Source organism: Scyliorhinus canicula, chromosome 6 (assembly GCF_902713615.1).
Source record: "Scyliorhinus canicula chromosome 6, sScyCan1.1, whole genome shotgun sequence".
Lineage (NCBI taxonomy): Eukaryota > Metazoa > Chordata > Chondrichthyes > Carcharhiniformes > Scyliorhinidae > Scyliorhinus > Scyliorhinus canicula.
The window spans coordinates 121,682,480-121,701,890 of record NC_052151.1 but is presented as its reverse complement, the minus strand read 5'-3'; the positions used below and the strand labels follow the sequence as shown (position 1 = coordinate 121,701,890).

The window sequence follows — 19,411 nt, the reverse complement described above, 5'->3', positions numbered from 1 at the left end:
GCGGGACTCAAGAAGCAGCCGGCAGCGTCAATGGACACAAAGCTCTCCCGCTGGCTGTTTGATTACAGGACCACACCGCATTCCACAACGGGCATACCGCCAGCTGAACTCTTAATGGGAAGGCGGCTGCGAACGAGGCTGAGTCTCCTTTTCCCAAATTTAACGGGGAAAGTGGAGAAACAACAGGAGGCCCAACGCAGGGGGCATGATAATAGTCGGCAGCAGAGACATTTCCAGGTGGGGGCACCGGTTTGGGTCAAGAATTATGGGAATAGACCAACGTGGGTCAAAGGCACAGTAGAGTCCCAAACAGGACCCATATCCTATGAAGATTCGATAGGAGGTAAGGTGCTGAAGAAACACCTAGACCAAATAAGGGCAGCGGAACCACACCTGGAGGCAGGCGAAGCAGGACCGCCACAAGCTGGGATAGCCCAGATGGAAAGGATACCCACACCCCAGCCCCGAGCAATTTCTCCAGACCCCGTCATCCAGTCATCAGAGTCGGAGATGGACACGTTCGACGAGGCCGCTGCGACACCTCTCCCCGAGGAGAAGGAAGAACTTCCAAGGAGGTCGTCAAGAAAAAGACGGGCACCTACAAGTGGGCGACACCCCGCCCACGTCGGAGAACGACCCGGCGGACGACACAGAGGTGATAGACCCGGACATGAGGAGCAGGAAGAAGCTCAGAGGAATGCCTGCTGGCAGGAATTCCTCGGACCTTGGGGGGGGGGGGGGGGGGGGTGTAATGACCTCCAATTAGCATTATTGGTTGGCCAAGTGGAGTATGACTGGAATGTTAACAGCACTGTTGGAGCTGCTCTTGTATATAGTTATTGGCAATAAATATTGGTGTTTTGAGGGACTCCTGTGGATTACTACATATTCCTTCCTCTCTAATACCTGGGTTGCACTAATCTCTTTCTAAAATATGAGTTGATGCTGATGCTGCACTCTATATCTTTCTCTCTCTAGACTGGCTGGCACACCTCTACATTTCTGTAACCTTTGGGTTGCACTCTCCCTAACTCTCTGTCTGCTCTCTGGGTTGCACTGCTAGTTTAGTGCAGACACATTAACCCCAGTGTGCGCAGCTCCAGGCGGAAGTGTCGTCTGGAGCCACTCCTTGCCCCCGGTGCGGCGGCGTCAGTCGGTTACGAGCGCCTGGGATTTTAAAGGTAGTGTAACTGCGGCATTCACTCATCATTTAACATGAAATAACGCCTCCGAAAGATGCAATAGAAGTTGCACTCCTCTCTGGTTCTCGCCCTGCTCTCAAGGCGCTGCACTGGGTAGAGGAGGGGAAGGATGCATGGAGCTGCCAGCATTGCTGCTCCCTGTCCTGCGCTTAGTTTCTGGACCTTGTTGAGGCGGTTTTGTTGTCAACGCCATTTTTTAGGGATTTTTTTTTTCCTATTGGGGGCGAAAAATATTGTAGCGTTTGCACTCTGCGGTCATTGCAAGACGATCGATGGAGGTGGAATGGTCGGATGCATTTTAAAAATTTAGCCTTTTGGTTTTGAAAATGAATGATGTTTTTATTATTAACTCTTCCGGCTGCCTTTGCCCAGTGGTTTCTTGTGAGTGGAAGTGAAAGTTCAAAGGGACAGTATCCGCCTGTCTTTCTTCCAGCTTCTTTCGCCTCCAGCCTGCATTGTATCTATGTTTCAGGTATGTTCTGCAGGAGCTAAGGAGGTTTTTTTTTAAAAATCCCACTTGTTTGCATTTTTAGAGGGGGAAAAAAACACATTGCCTGGGTCAGAATGAGCAGGATTTCAAGCTGTAGTTGATTTGAAATTATGGACTACTGCTCTAAAAATAGAGAATAATTAAAAGCTTTGTACCTTTTTTTTTTATTGTATTGAATAATGGGTGTGAATATCCTTTGTTGGTGCCCACTCCATGGGTCAGTTGGACTGACCTGGCTGTTAGCAAATGTAATATGGATTTTAAACCAGCATTACACTGTATTCTGGGAAGAGTGTAGGGTTTCTTGTGCTTGCTGGGTGTGAGAAGAATGGACTCATTCCTCTGCAATGAAATTACATTGGACTGTTTACGTCTAAGTGTTTGATTTTGGGCACTCTGCTGGATCTTCACTCATTGGCTGTCTAATTTAGTTTCACAAGAGTGCTGATTTTGGGAGAATGGTATGGAACAAGTTAACCAGCTTTGCCCAAAATGCTGATTTGTTGACTGATGTACGGTATATGTATTGCACACTACACCCTTTTTTGTTTCTTTTGTGCGTGCAGTTATTTGAACTCTCAAAACACTTTACACCAGCATCTTATTCCTGTCCTAAAGGCATTGACTTGATGCCAAAGTCTGGTGGTTTGAAGAGCAATTCTTTTCTCCGCGCTACCTTGGTTGCTGTGCTCGTTATCATTGCATGCATCTCAGCATACTTTAATCAAACAACACTTTACATTTACAAAGCCCTTTAATACAAGACATCTTGCAGCAATATTACCGGACACTGAATCATATTGAGAATACTGAGTTGTTACTTGATCAAAGGGTGCCAATGTAGGGTCAAAGAAAATTGGAATGCATTAGAGAAACTTCTTTGGTGGGTTGCAGTGCTGAAGGAGGTTAGCGGGAAGGTAATGGTAAGGTCCTGAGGGGTTCGGTAACTTGAACATTACTGCTTATTACACAGCCCTCAGTTTGGAGTTGCTTCTATCAAGGGAATCAAATTGATTTCTAATTTGTGTCAATTTCATTACAAGCTAGCTGTAGGAAAGCATGGCCATGCCATCTGCTTTCTGTGCATGGGTCATTGAACTCTTGAAAGTAAGATTCCATAATATGCTGTAAGTCTTTGTTGGCATTAAAGTGCAAAGAGTCTACTTTCTGTACCCCAGGAAGTACTTAAGAATTATGCGTTATAATCTGGAACCTAATTTGCCCAGGAAGGGAAATGCCTGATCTGTGGAAAGTACATGTTTCATTTGATCATGCTTCGGAAAGCTTTGTGGGGGTGGGAAGGGAGGAGTCTGGGAATGATGGATTTAACTCAATTAAATACACTTGTGGACTATTGTGGGGGAACATCCTTGACAGGAAAGCATAACTGAAATTGAGGAGACAAAGTGAACCACAAAGGGATTAGCTCATGGAAAAAGTACAACAACAACAATAATAATAATCTTTGTCACAAGTAGGCTTACATTGACACTGCAATGAAGTTACTGTGAAAAGCCCCATTAACGGTGAGAAAAATGGTGGAAAACATTATTGAAAATTAACTTTTCAGGAAAATGCTTCAGCAAAGACATTGGACAGCGAGAGAGTCTCCTGGAATCAGAAGTATGTCGGAAATAAATAAAGCACAATTTAAATAGGAAAAGTAGCAGCTGAAGCCTGAATAGTAGTAAAGGAAAATTAAGATGTAACAGGGAATAAAGTGGGGAAATATTGGATGAATGAAGAGAGCTAATGGTGATGTAATTTGTGTGATGCAAAAAAATCCTCACTAAAGGACAAGAACCATCAAATCACAGATTTAAATAATTAAGGATATTAGCCTGAATTTCTTTCTTTATATTTTTATTTAAAACCTTTTTCATTTTTGGGGAGGAGTATAATATAATACAAAACAGCTACTTTAAGTAACAAAACAGATGCTTAAGTCACAATGTAAAAAGAGTGCAATCAAGAATACATCCAATCTTAATCCCCCCCCAAACTAAAAGCCCCTTAATGACTGATGGTGGCCAACTATTTTAAAAAAGGAAATGAATGGCTTACTATCTTAGGTAAAATCCCTCTACTGACTCCCTAATGGTGTACGTGACCTTCTCCAAGTGTAAAAACTCCATGAGATCACACAACCGAGGCACTGGGTGAGAACTGTTATTCACCTGAGGAAGGAGCAGTGCTCCGAAAGCTAGTGTTTGAAACAAACATGTTGGACTTTAACCTTGTGTTATAAGACTTCTTACTGTTTTCTAGACACCACCACCATAAACATTCATTCCCTCCACTGTTAACCCACAGTGGCAGCAGTGTGTATCATCTACAAATGCATTACGTTAATTTGCCAAGGCTCTTTCAATAGCAACTTCCAAACCTGTAACCTGTATTACTTAGAGAGTCAAGGGCAGCAGATAGATGTATGGGAACACCACCACCTGCAATTCCCCTCCAAGCCACGCATCATACAGACTTGGAAATATATGTCTGTTTTCTCAATGATGTTAGGTCAAAATCCTGGAACTTCATCACTAGACGCTGTGATGTACTTACTGTGGGTGTACTTGCACCACATGGACCGCATGGGTTCAAGAAGGTGGCTCACCCACGCAAACACGGGGAGAACGTGCACACTCCACACAGACAGCGACCCAGGGCCGGGATTTGAACCCGGGTCCTCAGCGCCGTAGGCAGCAATGCTAACCACTGTACCACCGTGCTGCCCCAGAGTATGATGTTTTAAGGGGTTTTGTTCTACTTTGTATCTTCAGTCTGGGCAGTATTTTACTTCATCCTGGGTGGGGGCCGCCCGGCTAGCTGAAAGAGTTAGCTAGCTAACCGGAGCGGAGTGGTGGGGGGTAACTGTAGCTCATAAGTTTATTTTTGGATAATAAGCTTAGTTTTTTTGTTTTGTTTGGGGTTAGAGTTAGTGGCTGATGACATAAAGATTAGTAGTAAATTAAATTATGAAGTGGATGTAAGGAGGTTGCAAATGGACATAGGCTAAGTGAGTGGGCAAAATCTGGCAAATGGAGTATAATGTGGACAAATTGACATTTTCAAAGTATATTTATTGAGATTCTACATATTTAGAGACTAACACAACAAAGTTACAAAAAATACGGCTTAAGACACGAGTACAGAATGGAACAGGAGAACGACATTGCAACTGGCTGGTTACAATCATTGGACAAAATAGACACTCGTATGGCATGACCCAAGCCTGGGGGAGCAACAGGATAGAGTCATAATGACCTGGCAAAATGGTGCCCATCATCCCACGCCGCACAAGCCCACAATCATCACACAAAATCAGGATAATTTCCCAAGGCATGATCAGACGCACACCAGCGTACAACTCCCTTGACCCCAGCAGTGCCAAAGGCATTGTTGTCACATGACAGCCTAATTTCCTCGGATATGTTCATCATACCCAACCTCATGGAAAAACAAAGAAAATACAAGAAAACACCAGTTTGAAGGGGCGTAACGTACATGATACACAATGCTACTTAACCCCCATCCAGACCCAGAGCAAAACCAAAGTCATTCCATTCATATGTGAAGACAGGACCGGCAACAACACATTCGGATTGCGATCAAATCTTCAGGGCCTCCCATGAAAGGAAGATTAGAACTAACCCATCAATACCAAAGGTTCAGGACCCAACAAGAGATCACATCTATCCTGGTGTCCATCAAGCATCCACCAATGAAGACGAGGACAGGTTGCCCATTCAACAAAAAGGCGGCCCACCTCCCAGGGGGGCAATGGGATATGCACCAACCACAGAACTTGACTCATCCCTCATCCCCAAGCCCTCGTGCATCTGGGAAGTGAAACCCGTCTCTCAAGAGTGCCCCCCCCCCCCCCCCCCCCATTCACCCCAATGGGAATATCAAGGCCTCCAGGGACAACAGGATATCAACCACAGCAGGGAGCCTGGCCTAACCCAGTGCCACCGAAAACACAAGAAACTATATCCCGGTTCTCCAACACACACCAAAAAGCTACACCTGGGCCGAGCCTGCACCGCTCTAACCCCCGTTCAGGGCAATACACTGTCCCCACTCACACTAAGACGAGAAGAATAATTACTCCAGCCCTATCCAAAGGGGGCTCCTAACCCAGGAAGAATGAGAACTGTCAAGACACCCAACAATTGGGCGTCATGGGAGGGTGGGCCAATTCCCTCCTCCCTGGGACCACCAGGAGCCACTCCCCGAACTACCAGCCAGAACACAACAAGAGCCAGCACAATGCCCACACAACTGAAGAAAGGAAGAGAGAAAGAGCCCCCAAGGAGGGAATGCCCAAATTAACTCAAAGCAACCACCGTTGCAGAAAGGATACCAAGAGCAACCCTCGTCCCCAGCAAGCAAACATAACTACAGGTCCCACCTGCACAAATAATACACATTGTGTTCTCGTATTTCAAAAGAGAAGTAAGCAGAGACCCAGTCGGAGAGACAGAAATCTACCTTGTGGAAGAGTCAGAAGGAGCCCAGTCATCCCTCCCCAGGATAAAGAAAAGTTTGCCCAGGCCAGCGAAGGATAAAGACCTGGATACTTAGATTTAGTAACATTAAAACAAAATAAAACCCCTCACAATAATTAACTCCAAAACAACCCCGAAATGGATTATCTCCGGCTGGGGAGGGGGGGGGAGGCTATCCTCAATCTCGGTGAGGACAGATTAACCCTCCCAACCCCGAGGATGTTTCCTCTTGTTGGTGAGAACTTGGGGTCACTGGTTAAAAGTAAGTGGTGCTTATTTAAGACAGATGTGAGGAGAAATTGTTTCTCTTGAGGCTTATTTGTCTCTGGAACTCTTCCTCAATAGGCAGTGGAAACAGAACCGTTGAATATTTTTGAAGCAAAGCTAGATAGATGTTATCAAGGGTAGGCAGGAATGTGGAGCTATAGTTTAGTCAGATCAGGTATGATGTTACTGAATGGTGGAGCAAGCTCTAGGGATGAGTGGCCTACTCCTGATCTTTGTGGTGTAACAATACATTCATCAAGTCAATTGTGTATATTCCAAGATTTTTCTGTGGGTGGTGGGGACCTCTTGCTGGGATGCAGTTCCGTGACTGCTGAGCGATCTTCTCATCCAGCAGCACCATATCACAAGTGGCTAGCACTGTGGCTTCACAGCGCCAGGGTCCCAGGTTCGATTCCCCGCAGGGTCACTGTGTGTGCGGAGTCTGCACGTTCTCCCTATGTCTGTGTGGATTTCCTCCGGGTGGTCCGGTTTCCTCCCACAGCCCAAAGACGTGCAGGGTAGGTGGATTGGCCATGATAAATTGCCCTTAGTTCCCATAAATTTTGGGAGGGGTTATTGGGTTACGGGGATAAGGTGGAAGTGGGGGCTTAGGTGGGTCGGTGTAGACTCGATGGGCCGAATGACTTCTTTCTACACTATGTTCTATGTATGAAACGGTGAACAGTGTCAGGCTATTCAAATGGGGATAGGGAACCTGGGTTTGGGGGTCGGCGTGCTGGAAGGTAGATGGGTGCAATTCTGCATTTATCTGACATTGACATTTGTGCACTGCATTTTGATTGTGAGCTATGGTATATACATATAGGGGCGCTGGAGAGCAATTGGGCACGTGATATTTATTTTCTCTCTCCCCAAATTTCTGCTTCCTCAGTGACATGGTGTTTCAATAAACCATACACACCAGAAGAAAGCACACTTGTGGGTGAGGTTGGAGAAAAAATGCAGGAGAAAAAAGCCAGTGGTCCTCTCTCTCGAGCGCTCTCTCTCTCTCTATATCTCGCTCTCGCTCTCTCTCTCTCTCGTCTCTCTCCCGCTCTCTCTCTCTCTCTCTCTCTCTTTCTCTTTCCCCCCCCCCAGGTATGTTTTCAATTTATGGGCAGTACAAACAATACGCCAATCAACTGAAACTCTATAAAATATGACTTGATTCCATTTGTTTCCTGCATGAGAATGTGCTGACCAGTCATCAAGCAAGTGTATCTCAATAGATGGTCTAAATATCAGTGTATGTTATTTATGTGCAAAAAAAAGTACATTAAATAACTTTCTTGCTTGCTTATTTGGTAATGCAACTTCACATGTGGAAAGTTGCCTATACAGATTAGGAAGAGCTTGGATACAGATTTTTGAGCTTTGTGACATGAGGGATACTGTCTTCCAAATGGTACCGAGGACCCAAGATCAATCTTGGCGCACTTCAATATTCTTTCAATCCGGGCAGGTTGTGTGTGTGTGGGGCCAGGGTGCCCCACAGGCATTCGACCAAGAGGCAGACGTAGCCATTGTGGATCAACAGGTCATGGACACAGTTTGATTAAAGACTGAGCTCACTGTATCATCTCTGCCATCAAAGAGAAAATTCTTCAAACCTCTCGCTTGCGCTTCTAGTATTCATCCTGAGTTTATTATCTTGTTGCCGACGCTCCCTGTTAATCCTTGTGCCTGAAAAGATATTTTGTAAGTACCAATATGAATGTTTTTTTCTCTTTTGCTACACTTTCCAGTTTCTTGTGATGGCACAAAAGAACAAGATCCACTCTGACGTGGGGGTTTCAAGCAAGAAGTTGTTGAAACAAAAATCAAAGGCACGAGGTAAAAATGAACTCTGATAAACGCACATTCCGTACGCCGATTACTAGAAACTGGATTTTTGACATCTCTCTTTTGTTCCCTCCCCTTTTCAGTTTAAACCCGTTGCATTTCTAATTTTTCCCAGCTCTGATAAAAGGTCATTAACTCTGTTTCTCTCCCAATAGCTGCGACCTGACCAGCTGAGTATTTCCAACATTTTCTCTTTTTAGATTTTTTTCTGATTTCCTGCATCCATAATGTTTTGACCCTGAAAATTAAACGTTTAATATCTGAGCTTTTTTTTAAAATGGTCATGGCTGGAATTGTATTACGAAACACAAAACCTCCCATTTTAATGAAACTACAAACCGGTATGCCCCACCTGCAATCGCAGATGAGCAAAACAAGAAAGGTTGCCCATTAACTTTGTGTCCTATTACATTATTTTAGATGCCTGTATTTATCTTACCTGGCTGCAAGGTTATTTCACAGTAGAATAAATCCCAGTTCAGATGCGATGCTCAGCAGAATAAATTGCAGAGTTACTGCAAATATCCTCAGACGTCAGTTTGGCCTGGAATTTGGGTGACAACACTGTGGCCAGAGTGGGTTCAGTTCCGGCCTTGAGTCACTGTCTGTGTGGAGTTTGCACTTTCTCCCCATGTCTGCGTGGGTTTCCTCCGGACTGAGTCTGTAGTTGGTATCATGAGCCAAGGATTTTTGGGCCCGTAGTTTTGGTGAGACTGCAATAAGCTAGGCATTTTTCTCACTGCAGAAATTTTAATGTTTAGTGGTATTAATTTCAGTTTTTTTGCCAGTGGCGTTTCACATTTATTCGTTTGCTATTTCCAATTATTGACGATGGGAGAAATTATTTTCCTCATTATAGCTGGACTCTAGGGTGGGGATCATCGAAAATTAGATATGTGCTTGTGTGAATATTTTATTTTTATTTTGACTTTAAATTGCTCCTATAGTTGTATAAAATGTATAAGGAAAGTAGCTTCTCAATCTTGTGTCCTGCCTCCCACAGGAAACTGAGAAGTTTAAAAAAATATATTATTTTTTAATTTTTCCAATTAAGGGCCAATTTAGCCTGGCCAATTCACCTACCCTGCACATCTTTGGGTTGTGGAGGTGAGACCCATGTAGATACTGGGAGAATGTGCAAACTCCACATGGACAGTGACCCAGGGCTAGGATTGAACCCGGGTCATCGCTGCCATGAGGCAGCAGTGCTAACCATGCGCCACCCTTGGAGACTGAGAATTTAATTTTTTTTTTAAATAGAATTTACAGTGCAGAAGGAGGCCATTCGGCCCATCGAGTCTGCACCGGCTCTTGGAAAGAGCACCCTACCCAAGGTCAACACCTCCACCCTATCCCCATAACCCAGTAACCCCACCCTAACACTAAGGGCAATTTTGGACACTATGGGCAATTTATCATGGCCAATCCACCTACCCTGCACATCTTTGGACTGTGGGAGGAAACCGGAGCACCCGGAGGAAACACACGCACACACGAGGAGGATGTGCAGACTCCATACAGACAGTGACCCAAGCCGGAATCGAACCTGGGACCCTGGAGCTGTAAAGCATTTGTGCTATCCACAATGCTACTGTGCTGCCCTGATCGACATGTTTTATCTCATCCTTCTTTTGATCTTATTTGCTTAGTAATATGGCTAGATCTCCTGATGGGCTACCTATTAAGGAATAACATTTAGAATGAACGTACGGTACCATGATAGTGAAACCCAAAGTGTGTGTATGCATGCAGAATATAGGGAATGTGTCGAGTAATTGACAGAATTGGATGGATAATAAAAGCAGATGAGCTATTGAGGGGGATATTTTAGAGAGACCGTTGGAATGTATTTTAGCCTGACCCTCAGGTCTGCCATGCTTGCATTAAATATGCCTTTCCTGGGTGAAATTACTGAGCAGCTTTTGTGCTGTGTCCGACCAAGCATTTAGGGTTTTTGTTGTAAATTTAGAGTACCCAATTCATTTTTTCCAATTAAGGAGCAATTTAGAGTGGCCAATCCACCTACCCTGCACATCTTTGGGTTGTGGGGGCGAAACCCACGCAAACACTGGGCAAATGTGCAAACTCCACAAGATCAGTGACCCGGAGCCGGGATCGAACTTGGGTTCTTGGCACCGTGAGGCAGCAATGCTAACCGCTGCGCTACCGTGCTGTCCTGCTTCGCAGTTAAATTAATCGTGCAAAGCCATTTTACCAAGGGTAATCGCCATTGCAAAATTCCTGAGTCCAATTTCAGTTCAATAATTGTGCTCTGTGCCAGCCATTTCAAATCCATGGTGTTTTAACAAGTCTTAATCCATTATAACTTGCTAAGGCGGCCAGGTTTTGAATACCTTGTGAAGAGTGCATCTGAAGGATCTCTTGTTTAAGATAAATGTAATGGGAACAGAAAGATGAATGAAGGGTATCATCTTTTAATCCATCTTTTCATTCTTGTGCACATTTCTTTTGTGTCTTTTCTTGGTGTACATGAGTCCAAGTTTTGTTGGCTGATATTTCTGCATGATCGAGCTGAGACAGAATGTTTAAATCCTCGCTTGTTCATGGTGGCTGGAAGGAGTCAAGGTGGGACCCTGTCTTTAGTAGTCCCGTTAGTTTTGAGCAGGCTTCCGCTGAAAGTCGTCTCTGCAGTGCAGGTCATCGGGGCCCAGTTGCAAGAATTACGGGATGGTTTTGTAGCGGCGCAAGTGGAGGCAGCGGAGAGAGCAATGTTCCAGGTGTACTTGAATCCAGGTGCACCCAAACTCAATGGAGCAAATTTAATCCTGTCTTTGAGGCTTTTAATTTTTGAGCATCCATGCTTTAATCCTTTTTAGAACCAGGCAGACTGCATGTTATCCTGATGAGGACTGCTTTCATCTGTCTTTTCACTTGGGCAAGTTAGTGTTTTCTGCTGATATGTGTCTCCCTCTTTGGCTGCTTTATCCGATGGGTGGAGTCTGTTAACTCGGGTCTTTATTTTTTACTCCTTGCTCTTTTTGTGATTCTTTATGGCAGACTCTGGGTTTGAGGTCTGAGTTTTGCTTGGACATTTAGTAACCATTTAGTAACTTGGTAAATTTGTAGTCATCTAATGGTTGTCTTCTGTCCTGAACCATGGTGGGGTATCAATGTAGAGTAATTTCTTGTGGGTTTTTTCCCCTCTGTTGTTATTCTTTGGAGCAATGTGTCTGATGTTACTCTTGTGTTGTTGGCAGTTTCCGATTTTGGTGCAGACGGGATCTTGTACCTGTGAAGAAAACAGGGTAGCATGGTGGATTGTGTTTTACCCGGGTGCTCCGGCTTCCTCCCACAATCCAAAGATGTGCAGGTTAGGTGTTTGGTCATGCTAAATTTGCCCTTCGTGTCCAAAGATTAGGTGGGGTTACGGGGATAGATCGGGGGAGTGGGCCTGGGTGGAGCTCTTTAAGAAGGTCGGTGCAGACTGGAAGGGCCAAATGCACTGTAGGATTCTATGTTAGGGGTGTTTGTAATGTCTCCTGTGATGTGCTGTATCCGCTTTACACTGATACCTTTTAAAAATAAATTTAGAGTACCCAATTATTTTTTTTCCAATTAAGGAGCAATTTAGCATGGCCAATTCACCTAACTTGCACATCTTTGGGTTGTGGGGGCGAAACCCACGCAGTTGAATTCTTTGTTGCAGTTTTATGGTATCACCAAGATCTGACTTTTCTAGACACGATGTGGAGATGCCGGCGTTGGACTGGGGTGAGCAGAGTAAGAAGTCTTACAACACCAGGTTAAAGTCCAACATGTTTGTTTCAAACACTAGCTTTTGGAGCACTGCTCCTTCCTCAGGTGAACTGTTATTCACCTGAGGAAGGAGCAGTGCTCCGAAAGCTAGTGTTTGAAACAAACATGTTGGACTTTAACCTGGTGTTGTAAGACTTCTCACTGTTTTCGAGACACCACCACCATAAACATTCATTCCCTCCACTGTTAACCCACAGTGGCAGCAGTGTGTATCATCTACAAATGCTTTACGTTAATTTGCCAAGGCTCTTTCAATAGCAACTTCCAAACCTGTAACCTGTATTACTTAGAGAGTCAAGGGCAGCAGATAGATGTATGGGAACACCACCACCTGCAATTCCCCTCCAAGCCACGCATCATACAGACTTGGAAATATATGTCTGTTTTCTCAATGATGTTAGGTCAAAATCCTGGAACTTCATCACTAGACGCTGTGATGTACTTACTGTGGGTGTACTTGCACCACATGGACCGCATGGGTTCAAGAAGGTGGCTCACCCAAGCAAATACGGGGAGAACGTGCACACTCCACACAGACCGCGACCCAGGGCCGGGATTCGAACCCGGGTCCTCAGCGCCGTAGGCAGCAATGCTAACCACTGTGCCACCGTGCTGCCCCAGAGTATGACGTTTTTTGGTTTTTTAAAAAATAATTTTTATTGGAATTTTTTGAAAAATATATACCAACAGAACAATAATAATAAACACCCCCCGGCACCCGTAACAACGCATATAACAAACCCCCCCCCCCCCCCCCCCCAAAACCCAATTAACAACAAAATAAATTAACAATAAGCAAATTAACTTAAACACTATCCCCCTAAAACTCCCCCTTCCCCACCCCCGGGTTGCTGCTGCTGCTGACCTAGTACCTTATCGTTGAGCCAGAAAGTCGAGGAAAGGCTGCCACCTCCTGAAGAACCCTTGTACCGACCCCCTCAGGGCGAATTTGACCCTCTCCAGCTGAATGAATCCCGCCATGTCATTAATCCAGGTCTCCACGCTCGGAGGTCTCGCATCTTTCCACTGCAGCAAGATCCTCCGCCGGGCTACTAGGGACGCAAAGGCCAAAACATCGGCCTCTTTCGCCACCTGCACTCCCGGCTCCACCCCAACCTCAAATATCGCGAGTCCCCAGCCTGGCTTGACCCTGGATCCCACCACCCTCGACACCGTCCTCGCCACCCCCTTCCAGAACTCCTCCAGTGCCGGGCATGCCCAGAACATATGGGCATGGTTCGCTGGACTCCCCGAACACCTGACACACCTGTCTTCACCCCCAAAGAACCTACTCATCCTAGACCCGGACATGTGGGCCCGGTGCAGCACCTTGAACTGGATGAGACTAAGCCTCGCACATGAAGAGGAGGAGTTCATCCACTCCAGGGTGTCCGCCCATGTCCCCGCCTCAATCTGCTCCCCCAGCTCCACCTCCTACTTAGCCTTCAGCACCTCTACCGACGCCTCCCCCACCTCCTGCATTACCTGGTAGATGTCAGACACCTTCCCATCCCCGACCCACACCCCCGAAAGCACCCTATCCCTTCCCCCCTGCGGGGGCAGCAAAGGAACCCCTCCACCTGCTGCCTAGCAAACGCCTTGACCTGAAGGTACCTGAACATATTCCCCGAGGGGAGCTCAAACTCCTCCAGTTCACCAAGACTCGCGAACCTCCCGTCAATGAACAGGTCTCCCAACTTCCTAATGCCCGCCCTGTGCCACCCCAGGAACCCGCCATCCATGTTCCCTGGGATAAACCGGTGGTTCCCCCGTAGCGGGGCCTCCACCGAGCCCCCTGTGTCGCCTCCCCTGCCCCCAAATTTTGAGGGTAGCCGCCACCACCGGACGCGTGGTATACCTCGTTGGAGGGAGCGGCAGCAGCGCCGTTACCAGTGCCTTCAGGCTCGTGCCTCCGCAGGACGCCATCTCCATCCGTTTCCATGCTGCCCCCTCCCCATCGTTAGCCGCCCAATAGTACCCAGAGAGGTTGGGCAGTGCCAGCCCCCCTCTATCCCTGCCCCACTCCAAAAAACCCTCCTTACCCTCGGAGTCCCATGCGCCCAAACAAATCCCATGATGCTGCTATTCACCCTCCTAAAAAAGGCCCTCGGAACGAAAATGGGGAGGCACTGAAACAAAAACGAAAACCTCGGGAGCACCGTCATTTTAATGGACTGTACTCTACCTGCCAACGACAACGGCAGCATGTCCCACCTTTTAAATTCCTCCTCCATCTGCTCCACCAACCTAGTAAAATTGAGCTTGTGCAGAGTCCCCCAACTCCTAGCCACCTAAACCCCCAGGTGCCTAAAACTCCTCACTGCCCTCTTTAGCGGGAGCCTACCAATCCCCCCCTCCTGATCTCCCGGGTGTACAACAAACAGCTCACTCTTGCCCAGGTTCAATTTATATCCCGAGAAACTCCCAAACTGAGCAAGAATCTCCATCACCTCCGGCATTCCCCCCACCGGGTCTGCTACATACAGCAGCAAGTCATCTGCATAAAGTGACACTCGGCGCTCCAAACCCCTCCACCTCCTCGACTCCCTGAGAGCCATGGCAAGGGGCTCAATTGCCAACGCAAAAAGCAAGGGGGACAGGGGGCACCCCTGCCTCGTCCCACGGTGGAGCCTGAAGTACTCGGACCTCCTCCCATTTGTCGCTACACTCGCCATCGGGGCCTCGTACAGCAACCTCACCCATTTAATAAACCCCACCCCAAACCCGAACCTCTCCAACACCTCCCACAAGTACCCCCACTCAACCCTGTCAAAGGCCTTCTCCGCATCCAATGCCACCACAATCTCCGCCTCTCCTTCTGCTGCCGGCATCATTATCACATTTAGCAGCCTTTGCACGTTAGTGTTCAACTGCCTCCCCTTCACAAAACCCGTCTGATCTTCATGTACCACCCCCGGCACCCAGTCCTCTATCCTAGAGGCCAAGATCTTCACCAGAAACTTGACGTCTACATTCAGCAATGAAATCGGCCTGTATGATCTGCACTGCAAGGGGTCCTTATCCCGCTTCGGGATCAGGGAAATCGGCGCCCGAGACATCGTCGGGGGCAAAACACCCCCCTCCCATGCCTCGTTGAAGGTCCTAACCAACAGGGGGCCCAGCAGGTCCGCGTATTTCTTATAAAATTCAACCGGGAACCCATCCGGTCCCGGCGCCTTCCCCAACTGCATGTGGCCAATCCCACTGACCAGCTCCTCCAACTCGATCGGCGCCCCCAGTCCCTCCACCTGCTCCTCCTGCACCCTTGGAAATCGCAGCCTGTCCAAAAAACTCTCCATTCCACCTCCCACCGCCGGCGGCTCCGACCGGTACAGTTCCCTATAAAAGTCCCTAAAGACCTCATTGACCCCTGCCCCCGCCGCACCACATTCCCACCCCTATCCTTCACTCCACCAATCTCCCTAGCCGCATCCCACTTACGAAGCTGATGCGCCAGCATCCTGCTCGCCTTCTCTCCATGCTCATAGACCGCTCCCTGCGCCTTCCTCCACTGTGTCTCCGCCTTTCTGGTGGTCAATAAATCAAACTTGGCCTGCAAGCTACGTCGCTCCCCCAGCAATCCCTCCTCCGGGGCCTCCGCGTACCTCCTATCCACACTCAACAGCTCCCCCACCAGTCTCTCCCTCTCCCCCCTCTCCCTATGGGCTCGGATGGAGATCAGCTCCCCCCTAATCACTACCTTCAGAGCCTCCCACACCATCCCCAACTGGACCTCCCCAGTATCATTGACCTCGAGGTACCTCTCGATACATCCCCGAACCCTCCTACACACCTCATCAGCCAAGAACCCCACGTCCAGACGCCAAAGCGGGCGCTGGTCCCGCACCTCCCCCATCTCCAGATCCACCCAATGCGGAGCATGGTCCGAAATTGCAATAGCCGAATACTCGGCCTCCTCCACCCTCGGGACCAGTCCCCTACTCAAAACAAAGAAATCAATGCGGGAATAAACCCTGTGCACATGGGAGAAAAAAGAGTACTCCCGAGCCCTCGGCCTCCCGGACCTCCAGGGATCCACTCCTCCCATCTGGTCCATAAACCCCCTCAACACCTTGGCCGCCGCCGGCCTCCTGCCTGTCCTTGAACTAGAACGATCCAGCACCGTATTGAAGTCCACCCCCCCCCCCCCCCCCCCCCCCCCAATGATCAAGCCCCCCACCTCTAGGCCAGGAATGCGGCCCAACATACGCCTCATGAAACCAGCATCAACCCAATTTGGGGCGTACACATTTACCAACACCACCCTCTCCCCCTGCAGCTTACCACTCACCATCACATATCTGCCGCTACTATCAGCCACAACCTCAAACGCCACCCTCTTCCCCACCAGGATCGCCACCCCCCAGTTCTTCGAGTCAAGCCCTGAATGGAAAACCTGCCCCACCCACCCCTTCCTCAGACGGACCTGGTCCGCCACCTTCAGGTGGGTCTCCTGGAGCATGGCCACGTCCGCCTTCAGATGCGAAAACACCCGGGCCCGCTTAACCGGCCCATTCAACCCCCTCACGTTCCACGTAATCAGCCGATCAGGGGGCACCCCGCCCCCCCTCCCCCGTCGACTAGCCATAGCCCATCGACTGCTCGCCCCTGGCCAGCACCCATTCGGCCCGTTTCCCATGGCGATAGAACCTCACCCGACCCGCACCAACTCCTCCCTGGCTCATCCAGCAGCAACCTGGTATACCCACCCCCCCAGGCTAGGACCCCTCCTAGCCGTGACGCTCCGTCCACAGTACTCCCGTGAGCCAGCTGACTTCTGCTGACCCCGGCAACTCCCGCTCTAACTCCGACCCCTCCCGATATGAGGTCCCCCCTCCTCCCCTGCATCAGCTTCTTGGCACCGCTTCGGCGCGGGAAACCCGGTCTAATAACCACGCCCCTCGCCACCAGCTCCACCCCCTCGTCCCGCAGCGCGTGAAACCAGAGAAAAGCCCGCGCTTTCACACTGCCCCACCCCACCCCCCCCCCCCAACGCAGCTCCCAAACCGCAGTCCCAACCCAACCACCAACTCCGTACAAACAAAGACACAGATAAACCACAAACCCCAGTACTCCCCTTAGAACATGAAACCATAACCCACATCGTCCGAAAGCGAGAGAAAAAACAGAAACAAACAGAATAACGAGCAACAGCATAAACAGTGATACAGAAATAGAAAAACTCCCACAGCCCCCAATCTCTAGTTCGAGTCCAACTTTTCAGCCTGCACAAAGGCCCAGGTTTCCTCCGGGGTCTCAAAGTAGTAATGCCGGTCCTTGTAGGTGACCCACAAGCGCGTAGGCGGCAACATGCCGAACTTTACCTGCTTTCCGTGGAGCACAGCCTTCGTCCGGTTAAACCCGGCTCTCCGCTTGGCCACCTCCGCACTCCAGTCCTGGTAGATACGCACTACCGAATTCTCCCACTTACTACTCCTCACCTTCTTGGCCCATCGCAGAACACACTCCCGGTCACTGAACCGATGGAACCGCACCAGCACCGCCCGCGGGGGTTCATTCGCCTTAGGCCTCCTGGCCAGTACTCTATGGGCCCCCTCCAGCTCCAGGGGCAGATGAAAGGATCCTGCCCCCACCAGCGAGTTGAACATCACTGCCACAAAGGCCGGCAGGTCCGACCCCTCCAGCCCCTCCTCGAGGCCCAGGATCCACAGGTTCTTCCTCCGTGACCGAAGCTCCATCTCCTCGAACCGATCTTGCCACTTTCTATGAAGCGCCTTGTGTATCTCCACCTTCCCCACGAGGGCCGAAACCTCCTCCTCGCGCTCAGAGGCCTGCTGCTGCAACTCAAGTATCGCTGCACCCTGGGTTGTCTGGGTCTCCAGCAGCTTACTCGTCGTCACCTTCAGGGATTCCAACAACTCCCCTTTCAGCTCCATAAAATAGCGCAGAAGGGCCGCCTGCTGTTCCTCAGCCCACTGCCTCCACTCCACAGGGGCTCCACCGGCCGCCATTTTGTCCACCTTCCCCCGCTTTTCCAGGGGAGCTGCTGCCGTTTTTCTCCTCGTCCCACTCCAAGTCCGCACCATAAATCTCGGGGGGTTTTGTTCCAGACCCCTTTATCCACCGGGAATCGTCGAATCAGCGCCGTTTGGGGCCCTTAAAAGAGCCCACAAGTCCTATTAAAGCGGGAGCTGCCGAACGTGCGGCTTAGATCCGCATAGCCGCAACCGGAAGTCCGAGTATGATGTTTTAAGGGGTTTTGTTCTACTTTGTATCTTCAGTCTGGGCAGTATTTTACTTCATCCTGGGTGGGGGCCGCCCAGCTAGCTGAAAGAGTTAGCTAGCTAACCGGAGCGGAGTGGTGGGGGATAACTGTAGCTCATAAGTTTATTTTTGGATAATAAGCTTAGTTTTTTTGTTTTGTTTGGGGTTAGAGTTAGTGGCTGATGACATAAAGATTAGTAGTAAATTAAATTATGAAGTGGATGTAAGGAGGTTACAAATGGACATAGGCTAAGTGAGTGGGCAAAATCTGGCAAATGGAGTATAATGTGGACAAATTGACATTTTCAAAGTATATTTATTGAGATTCAACATTTTAGAGACTAACACAACAAAGTTACAAAAAATACGGCTTAAGACACGAGTACAGAATGGAACAGGAGAACGACATTGCAACTGGCTGGTTACAATCATTGGACAAAACTAGACACTCATATGGCACGACCCAAGCCTGGGGGAGCAACAGGATAGAGTCATAAAGACCTGGCAAAATGGTGCCCATCATCCCACGCCGCACAAGCCCACAATCATCACACAAAATCGGGATAATTTCCCAAGGCATGATCAGACGCACACCAGCGTACAACTCCCTTGACCCCAGCAGTGCCAAAGGCATTGTTGTCCCATGACAGCCTCATTTCCTCGGATATCGAACTCATCTGCACCCATGTAGGAGTGAAGAACATGTTCATCATACATGTTCCTTATGGAACTTACTGTGGGTGTACTTACACCACATGGACCGCATGGGTTCAAGAAGGTGGCTCACCGCCATCTTCTCGAGGACTATTAGAGATAAACATTAAATGCTGGCCTTGCTGGCGATGCCCATATCCCAAGAGTGACTTTTCTTTTAAATGACTAGCTTGACAAGTCACTGTTATCACCTATAAATAGGTTTTGGGATGCCAGACTCAACATTCGCATGAAGAATGAACCTGACATAAATTGTAAAGCTCTCTGTATGAGTCACAGCTCTATGTCTGAAGAAGTATATCCACCACTCATTTGCTTATCTCATCCCAGATCAGTTGCAATTCTTCATTGTTTCCTCTTTTTGATAGGCATCACCAATTGCAGGT

At 48.5% G+C, this 19,411-nt stretch overlaps 1 protein-coding gene across 2 annotated transcripts in view; it reads left to right on the top strand.

The window, feature by feature from the left end:
• Nucleotides 1–1,102: 1,102 nt before the first annotated feature.
• Nucleotides 1,103–19,411, top strand: part of znf512 (zinc finger protein 512) — an 81,859-nt gene continuing 63,550 nt past the window's right edge. Inside the window, exons 1-2 of one of the 2 annotated variants that reach the window (XM_038800036.1) lie at nt 1,103–1,181; nt 8,213–8,300. In XM_038800036.1, the coding sequence (XP_038655964.1) occupies nt 8,222–8,300 (79 nt within the window). In that variant the 5' untranslated portion in view covers nt 1,103–1,181; nt 8,213–8,221. Of the gene's footprint in view, nt 1,182–1,201; nt 1,675–8,212; nt 8,301–19,411 lie in introns of those variants that run through there. The other variant, XM_038800035.1, reaches the window with a different exon arrangement.